Source organism: Jaculus jaculus, chromosome 13, assembly GCF_020740685.1.
Source record: "Jaculus jaculus isolate mJacJac1 chromosome 13, mJacJac1.mat.Y.cur, whole genome shotgun sequence".
Lineage (NCBI taxonomy): Eukaryota > Metazoa > Chordata > Mammalia > Rodentia > Dipodidae > Jaculus > Jaculus jaculus.
The window spans coordinates 12,449,319-12,472,761 of record NC_059114.1 but is presented as its reverse complement, the minus strand read 5'-3'; the positions used below and the strand labels follow the sequence as shown (position 1 = coordinate 12,472,761).

Genomic DNA, 23,443 nt, shown 5'->3' with positions numbered 1-23,443 from the left:
ACATTTGTCTGTGATCCCAGTGCACCGATGGCCATGGGAGGCAGGGCCAGGAGAAGGCAAAGCTCGTGGACCAGCTAGTCCAACATGCCTTTGCATTCTGGTGGCTCATTTTCAGTGGCAAGAGGCCCTGTCTCAAAGAAGGTGGAGTGGGCTGGAGAGGTAGCCCAGCGGTTAGAGGGCTTGCTTGTGGGGCCCAACAGCCTGGGTTCAATTCCCTAGTGCCCACATAGGGCCAGATGCAGCACAAAGTGACATATGCATCTGGAGTTGGTTTGCAGTGGTGGGAGGCCCTGGTGTGCCCATGCAATAACTCTCTCCCTCACTCCCTCTTTCCTTACAAATAAATAAAAAGTTGTTATTTTAAAAAGGGGGCTGGGAAAATGGCTTAGCAGTTAAGGTGTTTGCCTATGAAGCCTAAGGACCCCGGTTCAATTCCACAGGACCCACATAAGCCAGATGCACAAGGGGGTGCATGCTTCTGGAGTTCGTTTGCTGTGGCTGGAGGCCCTGGCACGCCTATTCTGTCTTTCTCTTTGCCTCTTCCTCTCTCTCAAATAAATAAATAAAATATTCTTTTAAAAAGAGAGGGTTGATCACAAACACCTCTTGCTCTAACCCAGACTGACCTGGAATTCACTATGTAGTCTCAGGCTGGCCTCAAACTCACAGCATCCTCCTGCTTCTGGAGTGCTGGGATTAAAGGTGTGCCCCAGGGCTGGAGACATGGCTTAGTGGTTAAGTGCTTGCCTGTGAAGCCTAATTGAGCCTGGTTCAAGGCTCAATTCCCCAGGGCCTACGTTAGCCAGATGCACAAGGGTGTGCATGCATCTGGAGTTTGTTTGCAGTGGCTGGAAGCCCTGGCGCACCCAATCTTTTTCTATCTATCTGCATCTTTCTCTCTCTATGTTACTCTCAAATGAAATAAATAAAAATGAACAAAAAAATTTAAAGGTGTGTACCACCATGCTTATTATTTCTTCTGTTTTAGCAGCTCCTTAATAAGTACAGGGACATTTTTAATTTGAAATATTCTCTTAATAAAAGCATCTCCAGCTATGATTTCGCTCTTAGCAGTGATTGTGTTACATGTAATAGGTTTGAGTATATTGTGTTTTGTTTTCATTTATCTCAAGATATTTTCTAATTTCTCTTGTGATTTCTCCATGCTTTGTGGGTTTTTCCAGTTGTTGCTCCGCTGTGGACTTATAATTTCATTCTACGGCACTCAAGAAACCTTTGGATGGGGACATAGCTCAGGTGTAGAGCAGCTGCCTAGCATATGCTAGGCTCTAGTTTCCACCGCCAGCACCACAACAGTGTTTATGAAATGTGATGGTTTGGAAATAAAATATATCCCATAGCAGTTACCTTCTTATTGGTGGGGGGGACACCCAACCAGAAGCAATCTGTGGGGGGAAATGGTTTATTTAGGCTCACTGTCTCAAGGGAAGTTTCATCGTAGTGGAAAAGGATGTCATTAGCAGAGGCCAGGCATCACGTCTTGTCACATACGAGCTGAGAAGCAGCAGCAAGAAGAGCCAGTGAGCTCTGAGCATCCAGTGAGCCGGACTAATAAACCTCAAGATCTGCCCCAAGTGACGCACCTCCTCCAGCAAGGCTCCACCATCCCAGAGCTCTGCCTGCTGCAGATTAACTGTGAGACCTGATGGGGAACTTTTCACTACCACATCCACCATAGCCTCGTGTGTTTGTGGTCAAACCTCATACTTAACCCTCTGCCGGTGGAGCCCTTGGGAGGTAGACCCTTTCTGGAAAAGGTGTGCTCCTTGGGACTTCATAGTCCAGCCCAGCAGGCCAGGGCTAGTAGCTCCCTCTTGCTGCTTCCTGATATGTGACAAGATGTGATGCCCAGCCTCTGCTTCTGCCATGCTTTCCCCAACATGATGAAACTTCCCCCTTGAAACTGTATGCCAAATTAACGCTTTCCTTCCACAGTCTGCTCTGGTCAGAAGTTTTGTCCCAACAACAAGAAGGTGACTGCTACCTGAAAGATGTTTTGTATGAGTTCTGCACTTTTTATTATTTAAGTGTGTATATATGTATGTTTATGTATTTGTATGGGTGTACATGTGCCATGGTGTATATGTGGAGGTCAGTAGACAACCTAAGGGTATTGGTCCTTTCATTACACCTTACCTTGAGAAAGGATATTTTTTAGTGAAACAGAGTGAGAGAATTGAAATTGAACTCCAGATACTTCGCCACCTAGTGGGCATGTGCGACCTTGCACTTGCCTCACCTTTGTGCATCTGGCTTACGTGGGATCTGAAGAGACATTGAACATGGTTCCTTAGGCTTCACAGACAAGCACCTTAACCACTAAGCCATCTCTCCAGCACAAGATAGGATTTCTCTTATTTCTTCCCTCCATCCTTTGAGGCCAAAACTAGCTGGCCCATGAGCTTCAAGATTCTCCTAACTCTCTGCCTCCCATTGCCATGGTCCCATTGAGATGACAGATGCATGAACCACTTTGCATCTGGCTTTATGTGTATGCTTGGGATATGACTCCAGGCAACAAGATGGTGGAGCAAGCACCTTTAACCACTGAGACATCTCCTCAGCCCGATTTATGTCCCTTTAGAAGTGTTAAGACTTGTTGCTGGACATGGTGGCACACACCTTTAATCTCAGCATTTGGGAGGCAGAGGTAGGAAGATCACCATAAGTTCAAGGCCAACCTGAGACTACATAGTGAATTCCATGTCATCCTGGACTAGAGTGAGATACTACCTCAAAACACACACAAAAAAAAAAAAAAAAAAAAAAAGTTTTAAGACTTGTTGTATATCCTAACTATGCTGTGTCCTGGAGAATGCTCCACATGCATTTGAGAGGAATGTGTTCTCTACCTTTGCTGGGTGCAGTGCTCTGTCGACTCCGGTTGCCATGTCATTTGCGTCATGCATTCAAGTTCTCCCTGTGCTTACTTATTCTCTGTCTGGATGTTGTGTTAATATGAGCATGGTGGAGGTGAATGTCGAAGGACTAGATGAACAGTTGAGGGGGAGGCGATGGGAGTCAGACTGAGCTGGTGGAGGGAGTGAGAAGCCATTTGGATTCTGTCTAGATTTGACAGTCTACCCAACCACATTAGTTACTTTTGTATTGTTGTGACCCCCTATCCCTGACAAAGAACAACTTGGCGAAGAAAAGATTTCTTTGGGCTCATGGCCTCAGGGGGGATTCAGTCATTCAGTCCATGTTGAAGGTGTGTGAAGCAGTTCACTTTATGGTGGTGGGAACATGTGGCAGAGGCCATTCCCAGGTGGTCTGGGTACCAGGTAGTCTTCCTCCTAGCACGTCCACAGGCCATCACTGTGTCCTTCCCCAGGGAAGGGAAGAAAAGAATGACACAGGAACTTGCAGAGTAGAGAGGGGGGGCAAATGCTCTGAGGCCAGGTACTCTTAATGATGTGTCTTTTTTTAATTTGTTCATCATTTATTTATTTATTAGATACGGGGGGGGGGAGAGAGAAAGAATGGGCGTGCCAGGGCCTCTAGCCACTGCAGATGAACTCCAGACGTGTGTGCTATGATGTGCATCTGGCTAACGTGGGACCTGGAGAACTAAAGCTCGGTCCTTAGGCTTTGTTAGGCACACCCCTTGATCACTAAGCCATCTCTGCAGCCCTTAGTGATGTATCCTAAAGAGAGGTCAGCCCCTGGAGTCACATGGATCTGAGATGAGTCCTGACTTCACTCCTCACCAGCTGTGTGACCATAGGCGAGTTACTCCACCTCTGTTGACCTATTTCCTCCTTTGACAAACAGTGGTGATTATCCTACTAGTCACAGTATAATGACAAGAATATATAGGCATGTGTGTATGTCCCATGTATCCCAGGCTATCCTCAAATGTACTAAATTAGCCAAGGATGACCTTGAACTTCTGATCCTTCCACTTCTGCCTCCATCCAAAGTGCCGGAGTTCCAGGCATACAGCACTATAACCCACTTTTATTCAGTGCATGGGATTGAACCCAGGGCTTCTTATATACATGCTAGGCAAGCACTCTACCAACAGCTATATCCCCGGCACCAAGAGAACAATTCTCAGCTGCAGTATTTTACCAAAGCGCCAGTCCATCTTGGTTCTTCACATTGTTACTCCTTCGCTTCTGGAGTCCCTGCTATGTGCGGGACCTCACGGAAGAAGTTCTCACAGCCGTGAAGCCGAGAGCCACAGAACACTCACTGTGGGTGGATTCTGAGCTCAGCGTGGGAAACAGCTGCTGACACACGGCCTGTGAATACAGCCAGTGTTTTAAGCAGCTACCCTGGGACTCTTAGCCGAGGGCTCTAAAGACCTGAGCAGGTGCTGGCTGACATACAGCTAACATTTTATTTGAAGCACGTGATATTTGTCACTTCGTTGGAGTCACCCATAACTTCTTCAGCCAGTGAAAAACCTTAGGAAACCTCAGAAAGCTAAGGTTCGGAGAGGTATGGGAGTTACCTAAGTGCATACAGCTAGTAGCTGGAAGGGCCAGGACATAGCAGCTGGGGCCCAGTGGGAGAACTGATCTGTTTTTTTTTTTTTTTGGTTTTTTGAGGTAGGGTCTCACTCTAGCCCAGGATGACCTGGAATTCACTGTGGTGTCTCAGGATTGCCTCGAACTCACGGCCATCCTCTTACCTCTGACTCCCGAGTGCTGGGATTAAAGGCGTGCGCCACCACGCCCAGCAGAACTGACCTTTTTGACTCCCTAACTCTGCCCCCTTCTTGCTGTGTTACCGTGGACAGGTCACTTCCATGTCTGTAAAGTGGGGCCTATTCCACGACCCTTGCTGGATGCGTTTCTAACTTAGAAAGGCTTTGGGGCAAAGCCTGGTTTGTGCATTCTGAGCAGGGAGCTGGGAGCTGTTCACACGGCCGGTGCTGAACTGGGTGGGTGGGGTGTGGGTCGCATGCCATCTTCAGAATGGTGCGCGGTCCTCCAGCAAGCATGCCAGCAATGCTCTGGGCCCTGTCTTTAGCTCCGTGAGGCAACCTGGAAGGATGAAGGTAGGCACTGTGAGGGCAGGCACAGGATGCGTGATGGGCCACAAGAAAGTGGGATCTGGGACTTTTTCAGAGCCCCTGCAGTGGTGAGCTGGGAAAGAGTGTCGATTCACTTTCTGACCTTGCAAATCTCAACATGAGGAAACTGAGGCCCCGAGAAGAGAAAGGTTTAGAGCTTGAGTCCCATAATGCGTCTGAGCAAAATAGGTCTCTGTTCAGTGAAGCAAGAGGGTGTTTGGGCCCCAGACGGGTCACCACCATGAGCAGAGGTATGGCTGCCTGGTTCAAGTGTCGTCACCTGCCCAGCACATGGCAGGCACTCGGGAAATACTTGCTGGCGAGTGAGCACGTGAGACAAGCCCACGGGCTGCAGAGTCCCCGCCTGCGCCAGCGCTCCCTCTGTGGACAGGTGGCCTCCCCTTGCCGGGCCTGTTTCCCAGAGCTCGCTCAGACCAAATGCCGAGTCAGCTCCCAAGCAGGCATTGGAACCCAGGTCTCCTGGACTCCAGAGCTTACTGTCCATATGCTGTCCTCCTGACTCCTCTATCTGCTGATCGACTCCCCAGTCCACTCGTTACTCCTTGGGGGAATCTTTACTAGCACCTACTCTGCGCCAGGCACCGTCCTAGACTCTGGAAGGGGATGCAGATGTTCAAGTCCATAGACAAACTTCAGGAAGGGTGACACATCCTCTGGAAAGAAGGGTCTGTAATACAGGTTGCAATGGGGGCTACTTTGGATATTGCAGCGAGGGAGGGATAGTGTGTGTGACATCAGAAGGAAGCAGCAATCCTCCACAGACAGCCTGGAGAAGTGATTAAGCAAAACAGGAAGCGTAGCTTCGACAGTCGCAGACCTCAGAAGACAAGGCAAGGCTGGCATAAAAAGCAGGAATCAAAATACCCCAGATAGAGGCTAGAGAGATGGCTTAGCAGTTAAGGTGCTTGCTTGTGAAGACTAAGGACCCAGGTTCGATTCCCCAGGACCCACGTAAGCCAGATGCACAAGGTGGCGCCTACACCTGGAGTTTGTTTGCGGTGCCTGGAGACCCTGGTGATCCCATTCTCTCTCTTTCTCTTTCTCAAATAAATAAATAAATTTTTTAAATACTCCAGATAGGCCCCAGGGGTGTCAGCACCCCACCCATCTCCATGTGTATCCCACAGGTGAAGCAGATCATGGAAGAGGCCGTCACACGCAAGTTTGTCCATGAGGACAGCAGCCACATCATCTCCTTCTGCGGTGAGTTGGCGGCCTGCCCGCGGCCTGGGAACGTGGCTTGCTGTGGGCTGGCTGTGGGGGAGGCACATCTGCGAGCCAAGGTTCCGTGTCACATTTCGCTTTGGGACTGTGAAGTTATTTTAGGATCCCAAAGGCACTGTATTGCAGAATTTGGAAATGTATAGCATTGAGCCAGGCGTGGTGGCGCACGCCTTTAATTCCAGCACTCGGGAGGCAGAGGTAGGAGGATCGCCGTGAGTTTGAGGCCACCCTGAGACTACAGAGTGAATTCCAGGTCAGCCTGAGCTAGAGCGAGACCCTACCTTGAAACACTTTAAAAAAGAAAAAAAAAAGAGGGGGGACTAAGGAAATGAAGAACATTGAGCGGTGCCACATACAATGACTTCTGCATCCCATGAAGAATCCAGTGTGGCCCACCCTGCAGGGCTTGCCTTCCCTCCAGAGGGCTCGGGTGACAAAGGCACATCCTCTTGAGGTGTGAGGAGCTGCTGTCTCCAGGCTTCTCTGCCTCCACCTGGCCCAGCGTTGCTAGGTAACAGGCAGGAGTGGCTGGGGACATTTTTAGAAGAGCCACTGACATTCCCAGGATCATGTCCAGCTGGCTGAGCATGGCAGCCCACCCCGCAGGCCGGAGTGTGACTCAGATCCCATCTCCAAGCCAGCCCCGCTTGGAAGGTGCCAGAAATAACCCCACTGCTAGCTTCTTACCGCACCTGGACAGTGGCCAGACATGGACGTCCATGACTCAAAGTCAGCTTTCATCCAGTGGTCGTGGGCATATATAAGTGGAGTTTTTCTTCTGTTATCCATTTATTTCTTTATTTACTGAGGTAGGGTTTTGCTGTAGCCCAGGCTGACCTGCAGTTCAGGATGGAGTCTCAGGGTGACCTCAAACTCACAGAGATCCTCCTACCTCTGCTTCCCAAACGCTGGGGTTAAAGGTGTGCGCTACCACGCCCGGCCCTTTCTTTCTCCTTGAGGCTTTATTTAATACCAAGAATGTGTCATAGTGAAGGATATATTCAAGTCCCCCTCCTGTGACTTTGGCCCATGGAAGAGACTGAGCAAGAACACCTGGCCATCCTGCCCGTGCCCATCCATGTGACTGGAAGGCTCCCTGTGGGGCTAGCCACATCTGGGCACCTTCTGTGACCCGGAGGCTGGAGCCTCAACCCCTTCACAGCCAGGTGGAACGGGATTCAAATCCCACCTCTGCCTTATTGGGTGACCACAATCAAGATTTCCCTTTCTAAAGGAGAAAATGTTCGTTTAAGCACATACGCATGCATTAACTACATTGACGTATGTGCACTCGTACATGTTTATGAGTGCATATGTGTATCAGAATGTTTATATATTTACATAAAATATCTTTTATATCTCACTATGTTTAGGGTTTGCTTATTTTCCTCTGGGTATTTTCATATGTAGATAAAATGGCATACTTATTCTATGACAGGACTTGCTAACATATCTGTCAATTAATGTCACAGAGGAAGACTATAGAGATGGCTTAGCACTTGCCTGCGAAGCCTAAGAACCTAGGTTCAATTACCCAGAACCCACGTAAGCCAGATGTCAAGGTGGCACATGCATCTGGCATTTGTTTACAGTGGATGGAGGTCCTGGTGCACCCATTCTCTCTCTCTCTTTCTCTCTCTCTCTCCCTCTCTTTCTCTCTCAAATAAATAATTTAAATATTAAAAAATAAAATTAAAGTCACAGAGGGGTAGGAAACTATGAAAGGATTACAGTAGCCCGGCCTGATGACAGTCCTGTCGTCCCATCTGTTCAGAGGGCTGAGGCAGCAGGATTGCAAAGCTCAAGGCCAGCCCGGGCTATAGGATGTCAGTCCCTATCTCAAAATAAAAAGTGTAGAAAGGGCTGGGGAATGTAGCACAATGTTAAAGCCCTTGGCCTGGCATGCACAAAGCCCTGGGTTCAATCCTCAACATTGCCAAGATAAAACCAAATAAAAAAAAAAACTATAATAATTCTCTAACTCTGATCCCAGTGTTTGGCTATGAGAAATTGAGTGAGCCAGGTATGGTGGCACACACCTTTAATCCCAGCACTCGGGAGGCAGAGGTAGGAGGACCGCTATGAGTTCAAGGCCACCCTGAGACTACATAGTGAATTCCAGTTCAGCCTGGGCTAAAGTGAGACCCTATCTCAAAAAGGGGGGTTGGGGCTGGAGGAATGGCTTAGCAGTTAGGGTGCTTGCCTGCAAAGCCAAATGACCCAGGTTTGATTCCCCAGGACCCACGTAAGCCAGATGCACAAGGGGGCGCATGCATCTGGAGTTCGTTTGCAGTGGCTAGAGGCCCTGGCATGCCCATTCTCTGTGTGTGTGTCTCTCCCTGCCAATTTCTCTCTCGCTCACTCTTTCTCTCAAATAAATCAATAAAAATAAAATATTTTTTTAAAGGGGGAGTGCTGGAAGGATGGCTTAGCGGTTAGGGTGCTTGTCTACAAAGACTAATGACCTGAGTTTGATTCCCCAGTGTCCACATGAAGCCAGATGCACAAGGTGACACATGTGTCTGGAGTTTGTTTGCAGCAGCCGGAGGGCCTGATACAACCATTCTCTCTGTCTGCCTCACTTCTATCTCTCTCTGCTTGCAAATAAATAAACATTTGAAAATATATAGTGGTGGGAGTGGGGGAAACAAAACAAAAAAGAATGGCTCATTTAAGCCCAGAGGTAGAATGTGATTTTCCTGAGCTCCCATGGCAAGCTCATGGCAGAAAGTATCCACAGCCCGAGGGTCCTGTCCTGAAGAGAGCTGGGCAGGGCCACCGAGGGAAACTCAGAAATGAAAGTGTTTCTGCAAAACTCTCCTTCCCAAGGCCCTTGACAAGCACAAGTTCAAACCCTGCCTACATCACAGATGCGGAGTGACCCAAGCTGTTCCCGTCACCTCCCTAAGCTGCATTCGCAGTGCCCACATCTGAGGAGCCCCAGCTTTCCTTTCTGCTTGGCCATATGGCAGGAATTAAATCGGATGTGTGAACATTGGAGGTGCTGGTGACAGCGACGGTGGCACTGTTCTGTAACTCAGACAAAGCTCACCAGCCCTGCGACCCAGTCTGCTCTCCCTCTCTGCCCAGGACTAACAGCGAACACTCCTAAAAAGCTCTCTCTGGGTGCCAGGCTAGGCTAAGAATTCCCCATGCATTATTTTTTTTAATATTTCTTATTATTTAACAGAGAGAGAGGAGGAGAGAGAGAATGGGCATGCCAGGGCCTCCAGCCACTGCAAACAAACTCCAGATGTGTGCGCCCCCTTGTGCATCTGGCTAATGTGGGTCCTGGGGAATCGAACCTGGGTCCTTTGGCTTTGCAGACAAATGCTTTAACCGCTAAACCATCCCTCCAGCCCTGCCATGCATTATTTATCCAGCAGGAACATTGTACGGATACATTATGTGTTGGTACCATCATTTCCCTACTCCCTACCCCCAGTCCACTGAGGGCCCTCCTCAGAGGGATTATGGGTATCCCGCTGGGCTCGTGGGTCATGAGATGTGAGAGCATCAGTCAGTGTAAGGTGGTGGGGGGGGAGGGGAGTGCCTCTGGATAGTCCCTTCCATTCTGTGGCTCTTAGAATCTTTCCAACCCTTCTTTCGCGAAGTTCCCTGAGCTGTGGTGGGTGCACTTTAAGACCACTTCAGTGTTGAGCTCTCGGCATCTTCTGGATCTCTGCGTTGGTGCATTTTGAGTCTCCTCAGTGTCTGTCCCTGGCACTGGTTGTAAGCTTGCCGTGGAAGCGCTCTTGCTCATCTCGCCAGTTCCTCTGTGGCTTCACCTGGGTCCTGGCTGATGAATGAGGGGTGGATCGTGTCGTCGGTTCCCCCGCCTTCTGCTCTCAGCGAGCACTACCTGCCTCTCCCCAGGCTCCCTGATCTTCTTTGCTTTTTGATTTTTTTGTTTCCCATGCTGACAGTAACTTGATGAAGTTAATACTCACAGTACGCCTCACTTTTACAGCAGAGGAAGCCATGGCAGAGAGAGGGCAAAGGCACACAGCAGGTTCATAACTGGCAGAGGATGGATGTGAACCCAGGCAGTCATCCTCTGAACCCCCTCTGTGGGTTAATCACTGAGTTCTCATGCCTCTGGGCCATGTGGCGGGGGAGGGACATGTGGCACTGAGTCACCCTTGGTGCTGAGTAGCATGCACGAGACAGGCCTGTTGACCATTGTCATCCTCCATCCCCCCAGCGGCTGTGGAGGCCTGCGTCTTGCATGGGCTGCGGCGACGGGCGGCCGGCTTCCTCCGCAGCAACAAGATCGCGGCTCTCTTCATGAAGGTGGGCAAGAGCTTCCCGCCAGCCGAGGAGCTGAGCCGCAAGGTCCAGGACCTGGAGCAGCTCATCGAGAGCGCGTGAGTGCAGGGTGGGGGAACCTGCTGGGGCAGCCCCCGACCACAGGGCCGCCCACACCCTCCCAGCGCCCTGCCGGAGCCCATACCTCCCTGTAGAGTCTCGCCTGTCAAACACTCCACGGCTAGGCCCTGGTGACCATTCATCTTTCTTCCCTCCTTCAATCTTCTCTTTTCACTGTGTTTTATCTTTCCCAGTTGTTATCCATCTGTGCATTGATGACTGGTTCTTCCATCCATCCACACTGTTAACCTGGTTATTGTCTGTCTCCCTGAACCCCATGAGAAGAGGCAACCCCATCTGTGTCCCCAGCCTCTGCAACAGGCTCTAGTCCCTAATCCATGCCCACAACACAGCCGATGAGTGAATAAGCACCAGCTGCAAACCACGCCCTGTTTAAGATGCAAGGCCAACGTGGGGTTGAGCCAACGTGGTCTCATCTGCCTGGACCAGACTCTGGAGCTCTGCCCACGGCAGCCACTGTGGGCAGGTGGCATAAACACTTGGCCCTGTCATTGGTTGTGTGTGTGTCATGGGAAGTTCACAGGCTGAGCATGGCCCACGGACGCCTGTGGCCAGAGCCACCGTCTCAGATCCTGCACACACAGCCAAAGTCCCATCTGGCCAGGGACGGTAACTGGGCGTCAGTCCCAGCTGGTGCCTTCGATTCTCAGGAGGAAAATTCGGCAGCTGCAAATGGGCATCCGTGGGAAAGAATGCTGAGATTGATTAGTCGTGTCTGATGCAGGCAAGGGAAGGGAGGAGGCCACCCTGCTGTTTCCTTCATCAACTTGTGTTGCTGTCACAAAACATGTGACATAGTCAAAGAGGAAAGGTTTGCTTTGGCTCATGGTTTGAAAGGTCCCGGTCAATGCTCAATGGGTCCACCGCTTTGGGTCGTGTGGTGAGGCCGCCCATTATGGTGAGAGCACCCAGCAGAGGGAACTGTTCATCTCATGGCCAAGATGCAGCCGGGGAGAAAAGGAAGAGCATACCAAAGTCCCACAATCCCCTTCACAGACGTGACCCCAACTGGCTAAAATCTCCCACTAAAGTCTTCACTTTAAAAAAAAATCCTGATATTTATTTATTTATTTGAGACAGGGTGGGGGAAAGAGTGACTGAGAATGGATGCACCAGGGCCTCCAGCCACTGCAAATGAACTCGAGACACATGCGCCACCATGTGCATCTGACTTACATGGGACCTGGAGAATCAAACCTGGGTCCTTAGGCTTTGCAGGCAAGTGCCTTAACTGCTAAGCCATCTCTCCAGCCCATGTCCCCACTTTTTAGAGACAGTCTCACTACATAGCTGAGGCTGGCCTTGAACTTGTGGCATTCTCCCTCCCAAGTGCTATTATGACTGGCATGCACCACCATGCCTGGTTCAGCCTCCCCACCATCTTAAAAGTCCCACCACCTACGAGAAGCACCAGGTAGCTATGCTGCCTCTTTGGATAAAAAGCACAAGGGTGGCTACTCTGGATGGCACAGGGCCCAGCCTCTAACACATGTGCCCTCGGGGGCCTTTCCACATCTAGCCCCCGCACACCCCCAACTCACTGTCTTGATGGATGGCTGCACCCACTGAGGAGTGGGCCCACCCTCTGCTCCCATCCTACAGCTTGGGCTGTGGCTCTGCCAGCTCTGATTTAAAATGATGCTAGGGCCTGGAGGGATGACTCAGAAGTTAAGGCGCTTGCTTGCAATGCCTGATAGTCCAGGTTCAGTTCGCCAGTACCCACATAAAGCCAGATGCACCAAGTGGTGCATGCATCTAAGTTCATTTACAACAGGAAGAGGCCTTGGAGCATCCATATTCTCCTTCCTTCTCTCCCCCCCCCCCCACTTCTTTCTCTCTGTACTTGCAAATAAATATTTGAAAGAAAGAAAGAAAGAAAGAAAGAAAGAAAGAAGGAAGGAAAGAAGGAAATTCAAAACCAAGCCGGGTGTGGTGGCACACATACATTTAATCCCAGGCAGAGGTAGGAGGATCACTGTGAGTTTGAGGCCACCCTGTGAATTCCAGGTCAGCTTGGGTTGGAGTGTGACACTACCTTGAAAAAAATAATAATAAATTAATTAATTAATTTAAAAAATAAATAATAAAGTGACCTCAAAGCTCAAAGCCTTTGGGTGCCTTCAGCAGGCCTGCTGAACTCCCAGGAGTTTGCAGGAAACATCTCAAGATCTGGACATTCAGAGTTTACTCAGTGTGGGGAGCGGCCTGCCAGGGCAGGATCTGGGTGAGGGAGCGTGCGTTCATTTAGCCATCACTGGCTCTGAAGCACATGACATGGGCCATTTCCTGTGTGCCAGCCCTGGGGACGCAGACTGGAAGGGCCCCTGCTGGCCAACATGGTAGATTCTCAGCAAGGATATTTTAAAAGTGAATTGCTGAGTCCACACCCTCAAGACCCCAAGTGGAAGGGGAGACAGGACGGGAGGGGCCAAGGACGCTCAGATGTCCTTACAGAGACCCAGCGCATAGGAAGGGGCCAGCCAGGGAGTGGCGTGGGGAGGAGAATCAGGAAGTAGCCACAGGCCAGGGAAGAACTGGCCGCGCCTCCTTCTGGAAGCCACAGGGGACCACAGAGGGGGAGGACCAGTCATGGGTGGTTTGTTACTGGAGAGGGACTTGGAGCGAGGTTGGGGGGTCCTGCAGCCACAGTACAGAGCTGTCTTCCCCTGGGGGGGCGGCATTGGACACCACTTAAAGAATCTGATCTCCCAGGGTTTACTTGGCCAGGATTCTATTCCAGGAAAGGGAAGTAAGGAAGGAGGGAGAGGAAGAAGAGGTTCAGAGAAAAGCACAGAGGAGAAGAGTTCAGAATGACCCCTCACGGTCAACAGTGTGCTCAGGGGTCTGTACCTCTGCACCTTCACACCCATGGGGTGTGGCTGATTCTCAACCACTCACTGGGAGCAACGTGGGCTCGAGTCTTCTGATATCCCTTTTCCCAGAGTGGATGTGTGGGTCCTACAAAACACACACACACACACACACACACACACACACACACACACACACACACACACCCTTTCCTCTTTTCTCCTCTGGTTGATCTTGAAGGCGAAACCAGACCCAGGGCCTGCAGGAGAATGCGCGGAAGTTGCCCAACCTGTCACCGCTGGCCATTAAGCACCTGTGGATCCGCACAGCCCTGTTTGAGAAGGTGCTGGACAAGATCGTGCACCACCTAGTGGAAAACAGCAGGTGAGGGGGAAGACTCAAACCTGCGTGCGCGCCACCGGCACCTGGTGGCCGTCACTGGAATTGCACCCACGTGCATAAAACTGCTTCTGGCTTTTTAATATTTTACTTGCGTGTTTGAGAGAGAAATGGGCACATCGGGGCCTCTAGCCGCTTAAACGAACTCCAGACGCTTGTGCCACCTTGTGCATCCGGCTTCACGCAGGTACCGGCCCAGGTGAATTGGATGTGGAAGTCTCATAGTGTAGCTCTTCCTGGGACAGCATCCACCTAGCCCATGTGCCAGGCACAAACTGAGATGCAGGGGACACCATGGTGCCAGGTGTGATATGAAAGAGCTTAGCTGTCATCTCAGGAAAAACGGGGAACTACTGAAGAATGAGGAGAGAGAGGGGGAGGGAGAAAAGGAAAAGGAGAGAGGGAAGAAAGAGAGAAGAGAGAGAGCTGGGAATTTCTCCATCTTTCATTATATGAAGCTGCTTGTCTAACCCCATCTTCCCATGCCGGGCACAGTTACCATCTTCTAATGAATTGAATTCTTTGCCCCTTTTGCTAGGAGAATATGAATGAAGGCTGAATTCCTCTCCTTGTGACATTCACATTTTATCAAGAAAAACTGGCAGTCATTGAGACGATATGCACTGAGTTTTTATTTGGGGTTTTTGTTTTTGTTTTTCTTTTCTTTTGGGTGGGAGGAAATCTGGTCATGACACTTTACTAGAATTCTGTTTTTTGAGGCAGGGTCCCACTCTGTAGCTCTGGCTGGCCTTGAACTTGTGACAATCTTCCTGCCTCAGCCTACTGCATGCCAGGATTTCAGGCACGCACCACCATGCCTGGCCTATAAACTTGATATTGAGCAGAGCCCCCACCCATGTCAGTTTTAGCTCAGCAAGAGTTCCTGTTGGTTGAAGGCTTCTTTGGGGTGAGATGACAGTGACGTCAGCGTTTGGTAAGGACTTCCTGTGTCCAGCTCTGTGTGTTTATGATGACGCTGGTCATTGTTAATTCTTCCAACACCCTGGGCAGATGAATTCTGCCATTCTTCCCATTTCATATCAGAGGCCCCAGAAGCTCTGAGAGGGCATCCACTTGCTAAGAGACCCACAGCAAGGTGCAGAGTGGCCAAGCTAGGTTCCCCACCCTGACCCCAGACACTGACCCCCGTGCCCCTGGTGGTATGCTAACAAGAGCCGGTTGTTGTCGCCCGAGCTTCCATCTGCCTACTGCATGACCTCTAGCAAGTCACTTCTCTGGGCCTTGATCCCACAGAGACCTGAACAAGGTCCCGTCCGACCTTCAGAGTCTGCGCATTTGTATGTGTTACATGAGCTTTCGGGGGACTGGATATTATCCTACCTAAGCTCTTACAAATAAGCCAACCCCAAACCATTCAGCATGCACATTGTACCAATGACAACGTGCAATATTTCTCAGGGCCAATTTTTCAGAGCCTTGGGATTTATTTGCTTGTTTACTTATCTGCATCTCAGGCCAGCGTGATCAGAGTTACTTGTCAGGGCGGGAGAGGGAGCCTCGTAGCCCTGCAGCCTTGGAGTACACATCCCAGCCAGCCAGCATTTTATTACTTCGATAGAAGGGCAGATATAATCTGAGTGTCCTGGTGACTCATCAGTGGAGCACCGGGCAGAAGCACATAGTGGTCCAGGCTGTCAGTGAGCAGATGCCCACCAAACGTCTCACCATGGGCCTTTCACTGAAAGTCCCACCCACAGCCCCCCCAGATCCAGGGATGGTCCCCCTTTTTGGAGATGTGGCTCCAAGCTGGGCGCCAACATAGGCATTGAACCCAGTCTGTACACAGTGCGGCCTCTGCTGGTCTCCACCCAAACCTGCGTGCTCTTTCCTCTCTCGCTAGTAAATACTATGAGAAGGACGCGCTCCTGATGGACCCCGTGGATGGCCCCATCCTCGCGTCTTTGTTGGGTGAGTGACCCACCACTCTGAGCTGCCTCTGGCTTTTGGTCCTCAAGGGCTAATCCTGTCCAGCCCATCAAATCGCCCATGGCCGTCTCTTGCTCCCAGGGCCTTGCTCTGATCTCTTCTTGAAGGACTCTAGGACATTCCCACTGCCTAGAGGAAAGGGAGGCAGTGTGAAATGGAGGGCCCATCCTGGGACCGTGGGTGGACAGACTTTGGAGAGGTCCGAGGTTCCCAGCCCCATGTGCTCCACAGTGGGGCCCTGTGCCCTGGAGTATACCAAGATGAAGACTGCGGACCATTTCTGGACCGACCCCTCGGCCGATGAGCTGGTTCAGAGGCACCGTATCCACAGCTCACATCTGCGGCAGGACTCGCCCACCAAGCGGCCCGCGCTCTGTGTGAGTCGGGTGGGTAGCGGGAAGGTCTGGGCTTAGTCCAGGGTCAGGGAGCCTGGTCCGTGTCCTGAAGGTCACTCGCGGGCCCAGCCGTCTGTCACCCATCCCGCTGCCAGATCCAAAAGAGGCACTCGAGTGGCAGCATGGATGACCGGCCGTCCATCTCCGCCCGGGACTACGTGGAGTCCCTGCACCAGAGCTCCAGAGCCACCCTGCTCTACGGCAAGAACAACGTTTTGGTTCAGCCGGTGAGTGCAAGAAGACTCTAGGCTAAGGGTCCCCTCTGGCTCCACATTGCCCAACCATCCATCCATTTATCCTTCCATGCGCTGATGCGTTCTTCAACCCACCAGCAGCCTGTTCATTCATTTGCCAGGAGCTCCATCCATGCATCTATCCACCCACCCACTAGTTATTAATTCATATGTCAATATTTTCATCCACCCATTCATCTGCCATGATAACTATCCACTTCTCCACACACTCACCCATCCATCTGTTGCTGCACCCATCTGGCAGTGTATCCGATCCACGCACCCACCCATCCACGCACCCACCAACCTCTCTAGCCAGCTGCTCACCGCCCCATCAGTTCTTCCGTTCTCTGCATTCATCCATCCTTCCTTCCATTATGTCTCCAGCCACCACTTGCTCTATTTATATCCATCACCCATTCATCTCCCCATCTTTTTTTTTACGTGTGGCATATATTTATTTATTTATTTATTTATGAGAAAACAAAGCAGGGGAAAGAGAGAGAGAGAAAGAGAGAGAGAACGGGCACATCAGGGCCTCCAGCCGCTACAAGCGAACTCCAGACGCATGTGTCACCTTGTTCATCTGGCTTTATGTGGGCCCTGGGGAATCGAACCTGGGTCCTTAAGCTTTACAGGTAAGCACCTTAACCACTGAGTCACCTCTCCAGCCCCCATCTCTCCATCTTCATAGCCCCCCAGCTGTCTACTTCTTTTTCACCCCTGTCCACCAGGCCATGACCCTCATCCATTCACTCTTATGCACATGCACTAGATGTTTGCAGGGACCTGCTGCATGCCAGAGGCATGAGGGCTCTCCCTATGGGAAATGTCTTCAACTGTATTAACTCGTGTTACCCTCACCCGCCTTGGAGATGGGTGCTATGGAGATGATAACATGAGGCCCATAAAGGGCAAATTATATTCGCTAATGGGAAAAAAAAAAATACTCCCTGTCAGTCCCTAGACACAGAAAGTTCTACTGTGTTCCCTCGGCCACCCAACATCACCAGGTGCCCAGCTGCCCTGTTCCAGCGTCTCCTAGTCACTATGACTTCAATTCGAAGCTGAGTCACACACACAAGCCCCTGTCCTTCTTTATGAAGTAACAGCCACGCCCACAGCTCCACGGCAAAGGGTGACAGCTGTGGCCCAGTTTGTGCATCAGCCATCACAACCTGTCACAGCTGTGAATGCCACTGGAGATGAGACACATCCCCTCATCGGGGACATTTACATGTGAAAGGAACAGAATGTGCCTTTCCAGAGAGGTGACAGGCTCGGTGGCACTCCCTCCGGGCTGTGAGAGAGACAAGGTGTAGGGAGACTGACACACAAGGGGCCGCTTGGTAAATGTCACTCTCTGCCTCGTGTGGAGGCGAATTTGTCAGAGGGGCTGCCGTGACATTGCTCTGCTGGCCCTCCTGCTAGGCTAAAGTAAAGTAGGCGACAGGGCCTGTGGACAAACTCTGGACAGGTAGAGGGTCTGGCTGCTGGCCCATAGCATGGTGGGGGCAATGTCTTTGGAGATGGGCCACAGGACTCAGCTTCCCTCTCTCCCTTAGTTTGGACTGAGACAAATGCCTTGTTGGGTTTGGTTTTGGTTTGGTTTGGTTTTTCGAGGTAGGGTCTCAATGTAGCCCAGGCTGACCTGGAATTCACTATGGAGTCTCACGGTGGCCTCAAACTCATGGCGCTCCTCCTACCTCTGCCTTCTGAGTGCTGGGATTAAAGGCGTGCGCCACCATGCCTGGCTCATTCTAGTTTTGTTTTTTTTTTTTCTTTTGGTTTTTGAGGTAGGGTCGCACTCTAGCCCGGGCTGACCTGGAATTCACTCTGTAGTCTCAGGGTGACCTCTAACTCACACTAATCCTCCTACCTCTGCCTCCCGAGTGCTGGGATTAAAGGCATGCGCCACCACGACCGGCAAATGACTTGTTCTGAAAATGTTGATGTTAGAGGGACAGCCCCCTTTGTGGGATCTCATAGAATCTTGGGACGGGGGACCCCTCCCTCCCCAGCCTCAGGAGTGTGTGCCAGAGCGGCAGTGGCTGGCTTTCACAGCTGAGCTCTTCAGAGTCCAGTTTGGCTGTTGGCTACAGATGACTGCCTAAGCGTGGCCTTCTGGAAGGAGCCTCAGGGTAGCCCGGCCTCTCAGCTCAGGTTATGCATGCTGGAGTCAGTGGGCCCTGGCCCAGGCCCACCGTGGTGAGTGGTGTGACCAGGCTTAAACGCTCCTCTTTCTGTAGAGGGATGACATGGAGGCTGTGCCCGGTTACCTGTCCCTGCACCAGACGGCTGACATCATGACCTTGAAGTGGACACCCAACCAGCTGATGAATGGCTCTGTGGGAGACCTAGACTACGAGAAGAGGTGGGCCGTTGCTTCCGTTGTACGTCCCCTATTCTCACTGTTGTGTTGAGGAGAGGGTCCCACTGTTCCCTTTGGAGGACCGGTCCCCAGTGATCTAGCTTCCGCCACACCCTACCTTCCAAGCAAGGTTCCACCGTCGCTGCGTAGTGCCAGCCAGACCAACCCTGGGGATGCCCTCTGCCCCTGTCTGCCACGCTGCCTGGTTGCTATGGTTACCTGGCCCGGCCTCTCTGCAGCAGAGCCTCCCCAGTGACTCAGAGGCTCTGGAGGGTGTGGAAACAGCTGGAAGAGCCTGGGGGCGTGGGTGTGGTTAGGCTGTGCCTGGGTAATTCTGCCACCCGCCTGGAGAGGCATCTGTTTTCTTTTTTGGCAGGGTTTCGTGGTGGCGCACGCTGCCATGCCGGCCTCTCTTGTGGTTGCATCATCTTCTTGTTGTTGTTTGTTTGGTTTTGTTTTTTGTTTTTCAAGGTAGCGTCTCACTCTAGCCCAGGCTGACCTGGAATTCACTCTGTAGTCTCAGGGTGGCCTCAAACTCAGGGCGATCCTCCTACCTCTGCCTCCTAAGGGCTGCAATAAAAGGCGTGTGCCACCACGCCCAGCTCAGAGGGGCATCTTAATGATGATTCCTTGAGTCTGCAGGTGGCATGACACTGGTCCTCTGCCCGCCCTCTCCCATCGCTCGAGGGAAGGGAGTTTTGGGAGTGCTTAGTGGCTGTGCTCCCCATGACTGACTGCGGTGAGAGACCCAGCAAAGTCTGGGGTCGTGCCTGAGAGACGGTGCGGTTAGGTTGTCATGAGAAAAGACCCAAGGAAGACCATGAAGGAGGAGGAAAGTCTCCTTTGGCCTGGGGTGTTCGGAGGTATCCGTCTGTGGTCGCTTGGATCTCTTGTTTTGGGGCCCGTGTTGAGCTTCAACATCAACGTGGTGGAGCATGCGACAGAGAAAGCTGCTCACCTCACAGCAGCCAGGAAGCAAGAGAGGGAGAGAGAGCGTTGAGGGCAAGGGGCTCAGGGCCTAATAACCCACCCAGGGCACTCCCCTCCCCTGTTTACCTAGCTTCCTCCCACTAGGCTCCATTTCCAAGCTTCAGCCAGCTCCCGATAGCACCACAAGTTGGTGACCAAGCCCTTCACCCATGGGCTTTGAGGTGACATCTCAGACCTCACATGGAACGCCTGTGTCCTGGTTCCATGCAGGAAGGCCACGGAAGGCCGGGCAAAGCCGCCTCAGCTTGACGTAAAGCTGTGGGGGGAAGGCTGGGATTTATCTAGGTCCAGTGCGACTTTTTAATCTTTCACATTTTTTTAATTTATGCACGTGTGTACATACACGTGGTCGTGTGTGTGTGTGAGGGTACGCGTGCGTGTGCACACATGTGTGGAGGCCAGAAGGTAGCCTCCAGTGTCCCCCCCTCAGTAACTCACTGTGCTGGCTTTGAGACAGGGTCTCTCACTGGCCCACAGCTCACCAGTTGGGTTACACGGATCTGCCAGTGAACCCCTTCCAGCTCCTTTTTTCCAGCACTGGGATTATAGGCACACACGACCACGTCTAGACTTTTCTTTTAAATTTTCTTTAATCGTTATTTTTATTTATGTATTTAAGAGGGAGAGAGAGAATGGGCGCGCCAGGGCCTCCAGCCACTACAAACGAGCTCCAGATGCGTGCGCCCCTCGTGCAGCTGGCTTACATAGGCCCTGGAGAGTCGAACCGGGGTCCTTTGCCTTTGTAGGCAAACGCCTTAACTGGTAAACCATCTCTCCAGCCCTACACCCAGACTTTTTACATGGGTACTGGACATAGAACTCTGATTTTTGTGCTTCTGAGGCAAGCCATCTCTCTGGCCCTACATTTTTATTTTCCCCTTTCTTAAGAACCTTTTCTAAAACGTGTATGTGGTAGGTGTGTATGTATACGCTACAGCACACATGTGGAGGTCATGGGCAAATGTCAAGTTGGTCTTTGCCTTCCACCTCATTTGAAACGGAGTCTTCTGTTCCCTGCTCTGTTCCTGAGCTTCTGGGAAATCTCTCATCTGTGCCTCCTTCCTTGCTGGAGGTGCAGTGGGCTCATGGAAGCCTCCCACAGCTTCCAGCCTTCTTAAAAATTTTATAAATATGCTGTTTAATTGAGAGTGAAAAAGAGAGAGAGAGAATGGGCGTGCCAGGGCATCTAGCCTCTGCAAACGAACTTCAGGCACATGTGCATCTGGTTCACGTGGGTACTGCGGAATTGAGCCTGGGTCTTTAGGCTTCACAGGCTAGATCCTTAATCACTAAGCCATTTCTCTCCAGCCTGCTTTTCTTTAAAACATGGGGTCTGCAGATTTGAACTGAGATATTCAGAGTTGAGCAACAAGAGTTTTATCCACTGAGTCATGTCCCCAGCCCCCAACCCTTTTTTATGATGATTTTTTTTTTTTTTTTACAGAAAAGAAGTATAAACAGGGCTGGAGAGATGGCTTAGTGGTTAAGGTGCTTGCCTGTAAAGCAAAAATACCTAGGTTCAATTCCCCAGGACCCACATAAGCCAGATGCACAAGATGGCACATGCGTCTGGAGTAAGTTTGCAACTGGAGGTCCTAGCATGCCCATTCTCTCTCTCTCTCTCTCTCTCTCTCTCTCTCTCTCTCTCTCTCTCTCTCTCTCTACTTCTTTCTTTCTCTCTCAAAAGAATAAATGAAAATATTTTTTAAAAAGCCAGGCATGACGCTGCATGCCTTTAATCCCAGCACTTAGGAAGCAGCGGTAGGAGGATCACTGTGAGTTCAAGGCCACCCTGAGACTACATAGTGAATTCCAGGTCAGCCTGGTCCAGAGTAAGAACCTACCTTGAAACCCCCCCCCCAAAAAAAAGAAGAAGAAGAAGTACAAACAAAACACTCCACTGTTCTGTGTCATTTCAAGCTCCTGCAGTTCACAGCAGGCTCTGGAATGACTAAGTGTCCTCTATGCAGGTCACTTCCTCTCAGAGGTCTCTTCCTGTCCTCAGAAGCAATCACTGGGAGTTGCAGGGGGCCCAGCTGGGCCACTCAGCTCCCGACCCTCATTTAGGAAAAAGCACAGGGGCTGAGGAGATGCCATTGGGCGTGAATCCTGTTCACCTGGAGCCTTGGTATCGGGCCTTCCCTGACCTCCTGAGTCCCCGTTTACACAGTGGGAATCACATGGCCAATCTTCTCTTCTTACCCACCATTCTAAAGACACGAGTTCTGCCTCACTCACCTCATACACATGGGCACCTCTCCCTGCACCCAACCACCTGCAGGAGAGGTCACTCACAGCACCCGGGGGAAGACAGTGAACAGAGAAAGCCATGCTGGGGGACCTGAGGTATGTCACTGTACCTCTCAGGGCCTCCAAAGAGAGTGAAAGAGGCGGGGGGGGGGGAGGATGAATGTGCCTGGGCCTCCATCCACTGAAACAAACCCTAGACACATGTGCCCCCCTGTGCATCTGGTTTTACGTGGGCACTGGGGAATGGGACCTGAGTCCTTAGGCTTTGCAGGTAAAGGCCCTAACCACTGAGCATCTCTCCAGCCAGCCATTTCCCATTTCTATCAAGTGGGATAAGTTGGACTCTCCAGAATCCAAAAGATCTGAGCCTTTTGACAACTTCAGGACCCAGATGTTGGGGGTGGGAACCCTGGTGAGAAAGGTGGAGGAACCTCCCGGGTCTGCTGGCTTCCTGAGCCCCTCCTTCCACAGTGGGACAAGTCCACTTCTTCTTCCCCCTTCCAGCGTCTACTGGGACTACGCGGTGACCATCCGCTTGGAGGAGATTGTCTACCTGCACTGCCACCAGCAAGGTAGGACCCGCAGGGGGCAGCAGGCGGCAGGGTGAGGTTCGTCCGGGGCCCCTGCCTCCGCCCTGCTGAATTCTGGGTGAGGTTCATCCGGGGCCCCTGCCTCCGCCCTGCTGAATTCTGGGTGAGGTTTGTCCGGGGCCCCTGCCTCCGCCCTGCTGAACTCGTTCGCACCATGTGATGGGCCCCCCCACTGCACCCAGCAACCTCAAGCAAGTGACCAGACCTCTCAGATCCCGGGTGTCCCCTCTGTAATATGAGGATGCCCGTGACTTAAGCATCGCAACAACTCAGTGAAGGGTGACGTCATGACCACATTCGAGGTGAAGGAGCAGCCAGACCCAAGTCACACAGTCACACAGCCTGTTAGCTCCAGAGACTGGGCTCGAACCCATGACTCCAAAGTCAGTGCTCTACAGTCCTGCTGTGTGATGCCAATGTCTGTGTTTCCCTGAGGCCTGGAACAAACCTTGTGATCTAAGCTTTGCTTTTTTGGTTTTTTTGTTTGTTTGTTTTTTGTTTTCTGGGGGTGGGAGGTTTCAAGATAGGGTCTCACTCTAGCCCAGGCTGACCTGGAATTCACAATGGAGTCTCAGGGTGGCCTGGAACTCACGGTGATCCTCCTACCTCTGCCTCCCAAGTGCTGGGATGAAAGGCGTGCACCCCCACACCCGATCTAAGGTTTTTTAAAGAGACCCGGCCCAGGTTCTGATCCAGGCTCTGTCCCTTATCAGCTGTGCGGCTTTGGGGATGGTGCTGTGCTTCACCTCTCTGAGCCTTGCTTTTATTGTGTGTAAAAC

General features: G+C 51.4%; 1 protein-coding gene across 1 annotated transcript in view; it reads left to right on the top strand.

The window, feature by feature from the left end:
• The window catches only part of Sgsm1 (small G protein signaling modulator 1), an 89,882-nt gene that overhangs the window by 22,486 nt on the left and 43,953 nt on the right, over positions 1–23,443 (top strand). The window contains exons 3-10 of the mRNA XM_045133090.1: positions 6,193–6,268; positions 10,494–10,656; positions 13,730–13,873; positions 15,750–15,817; positions 16,067–16,212; positions 16,326–16,457; positions 18,713–18,837; positions 22,579–22,646. Coding sequence (XP_044989025.1) covers positions 6,193–6,268; positions 10,494–10,656; positions 13,730–13,873; positions 15,750–15,817; positions 16,067–16,212; positions 16,326–16,457; positions 18,713–18,837; positions 22,579–22,646 — 922 coding nt within the window. The remainder of the gene's footprint in view (positions 1–6,192; positions 6,269–10,493; positions 10,657–13,729; positions 13,874–15,749; positions 15,818–16,066; positions 16,213–16,325; positions 16,458–18,712; positions 18,838–22,578; positions 22,647–23,443) is intronic.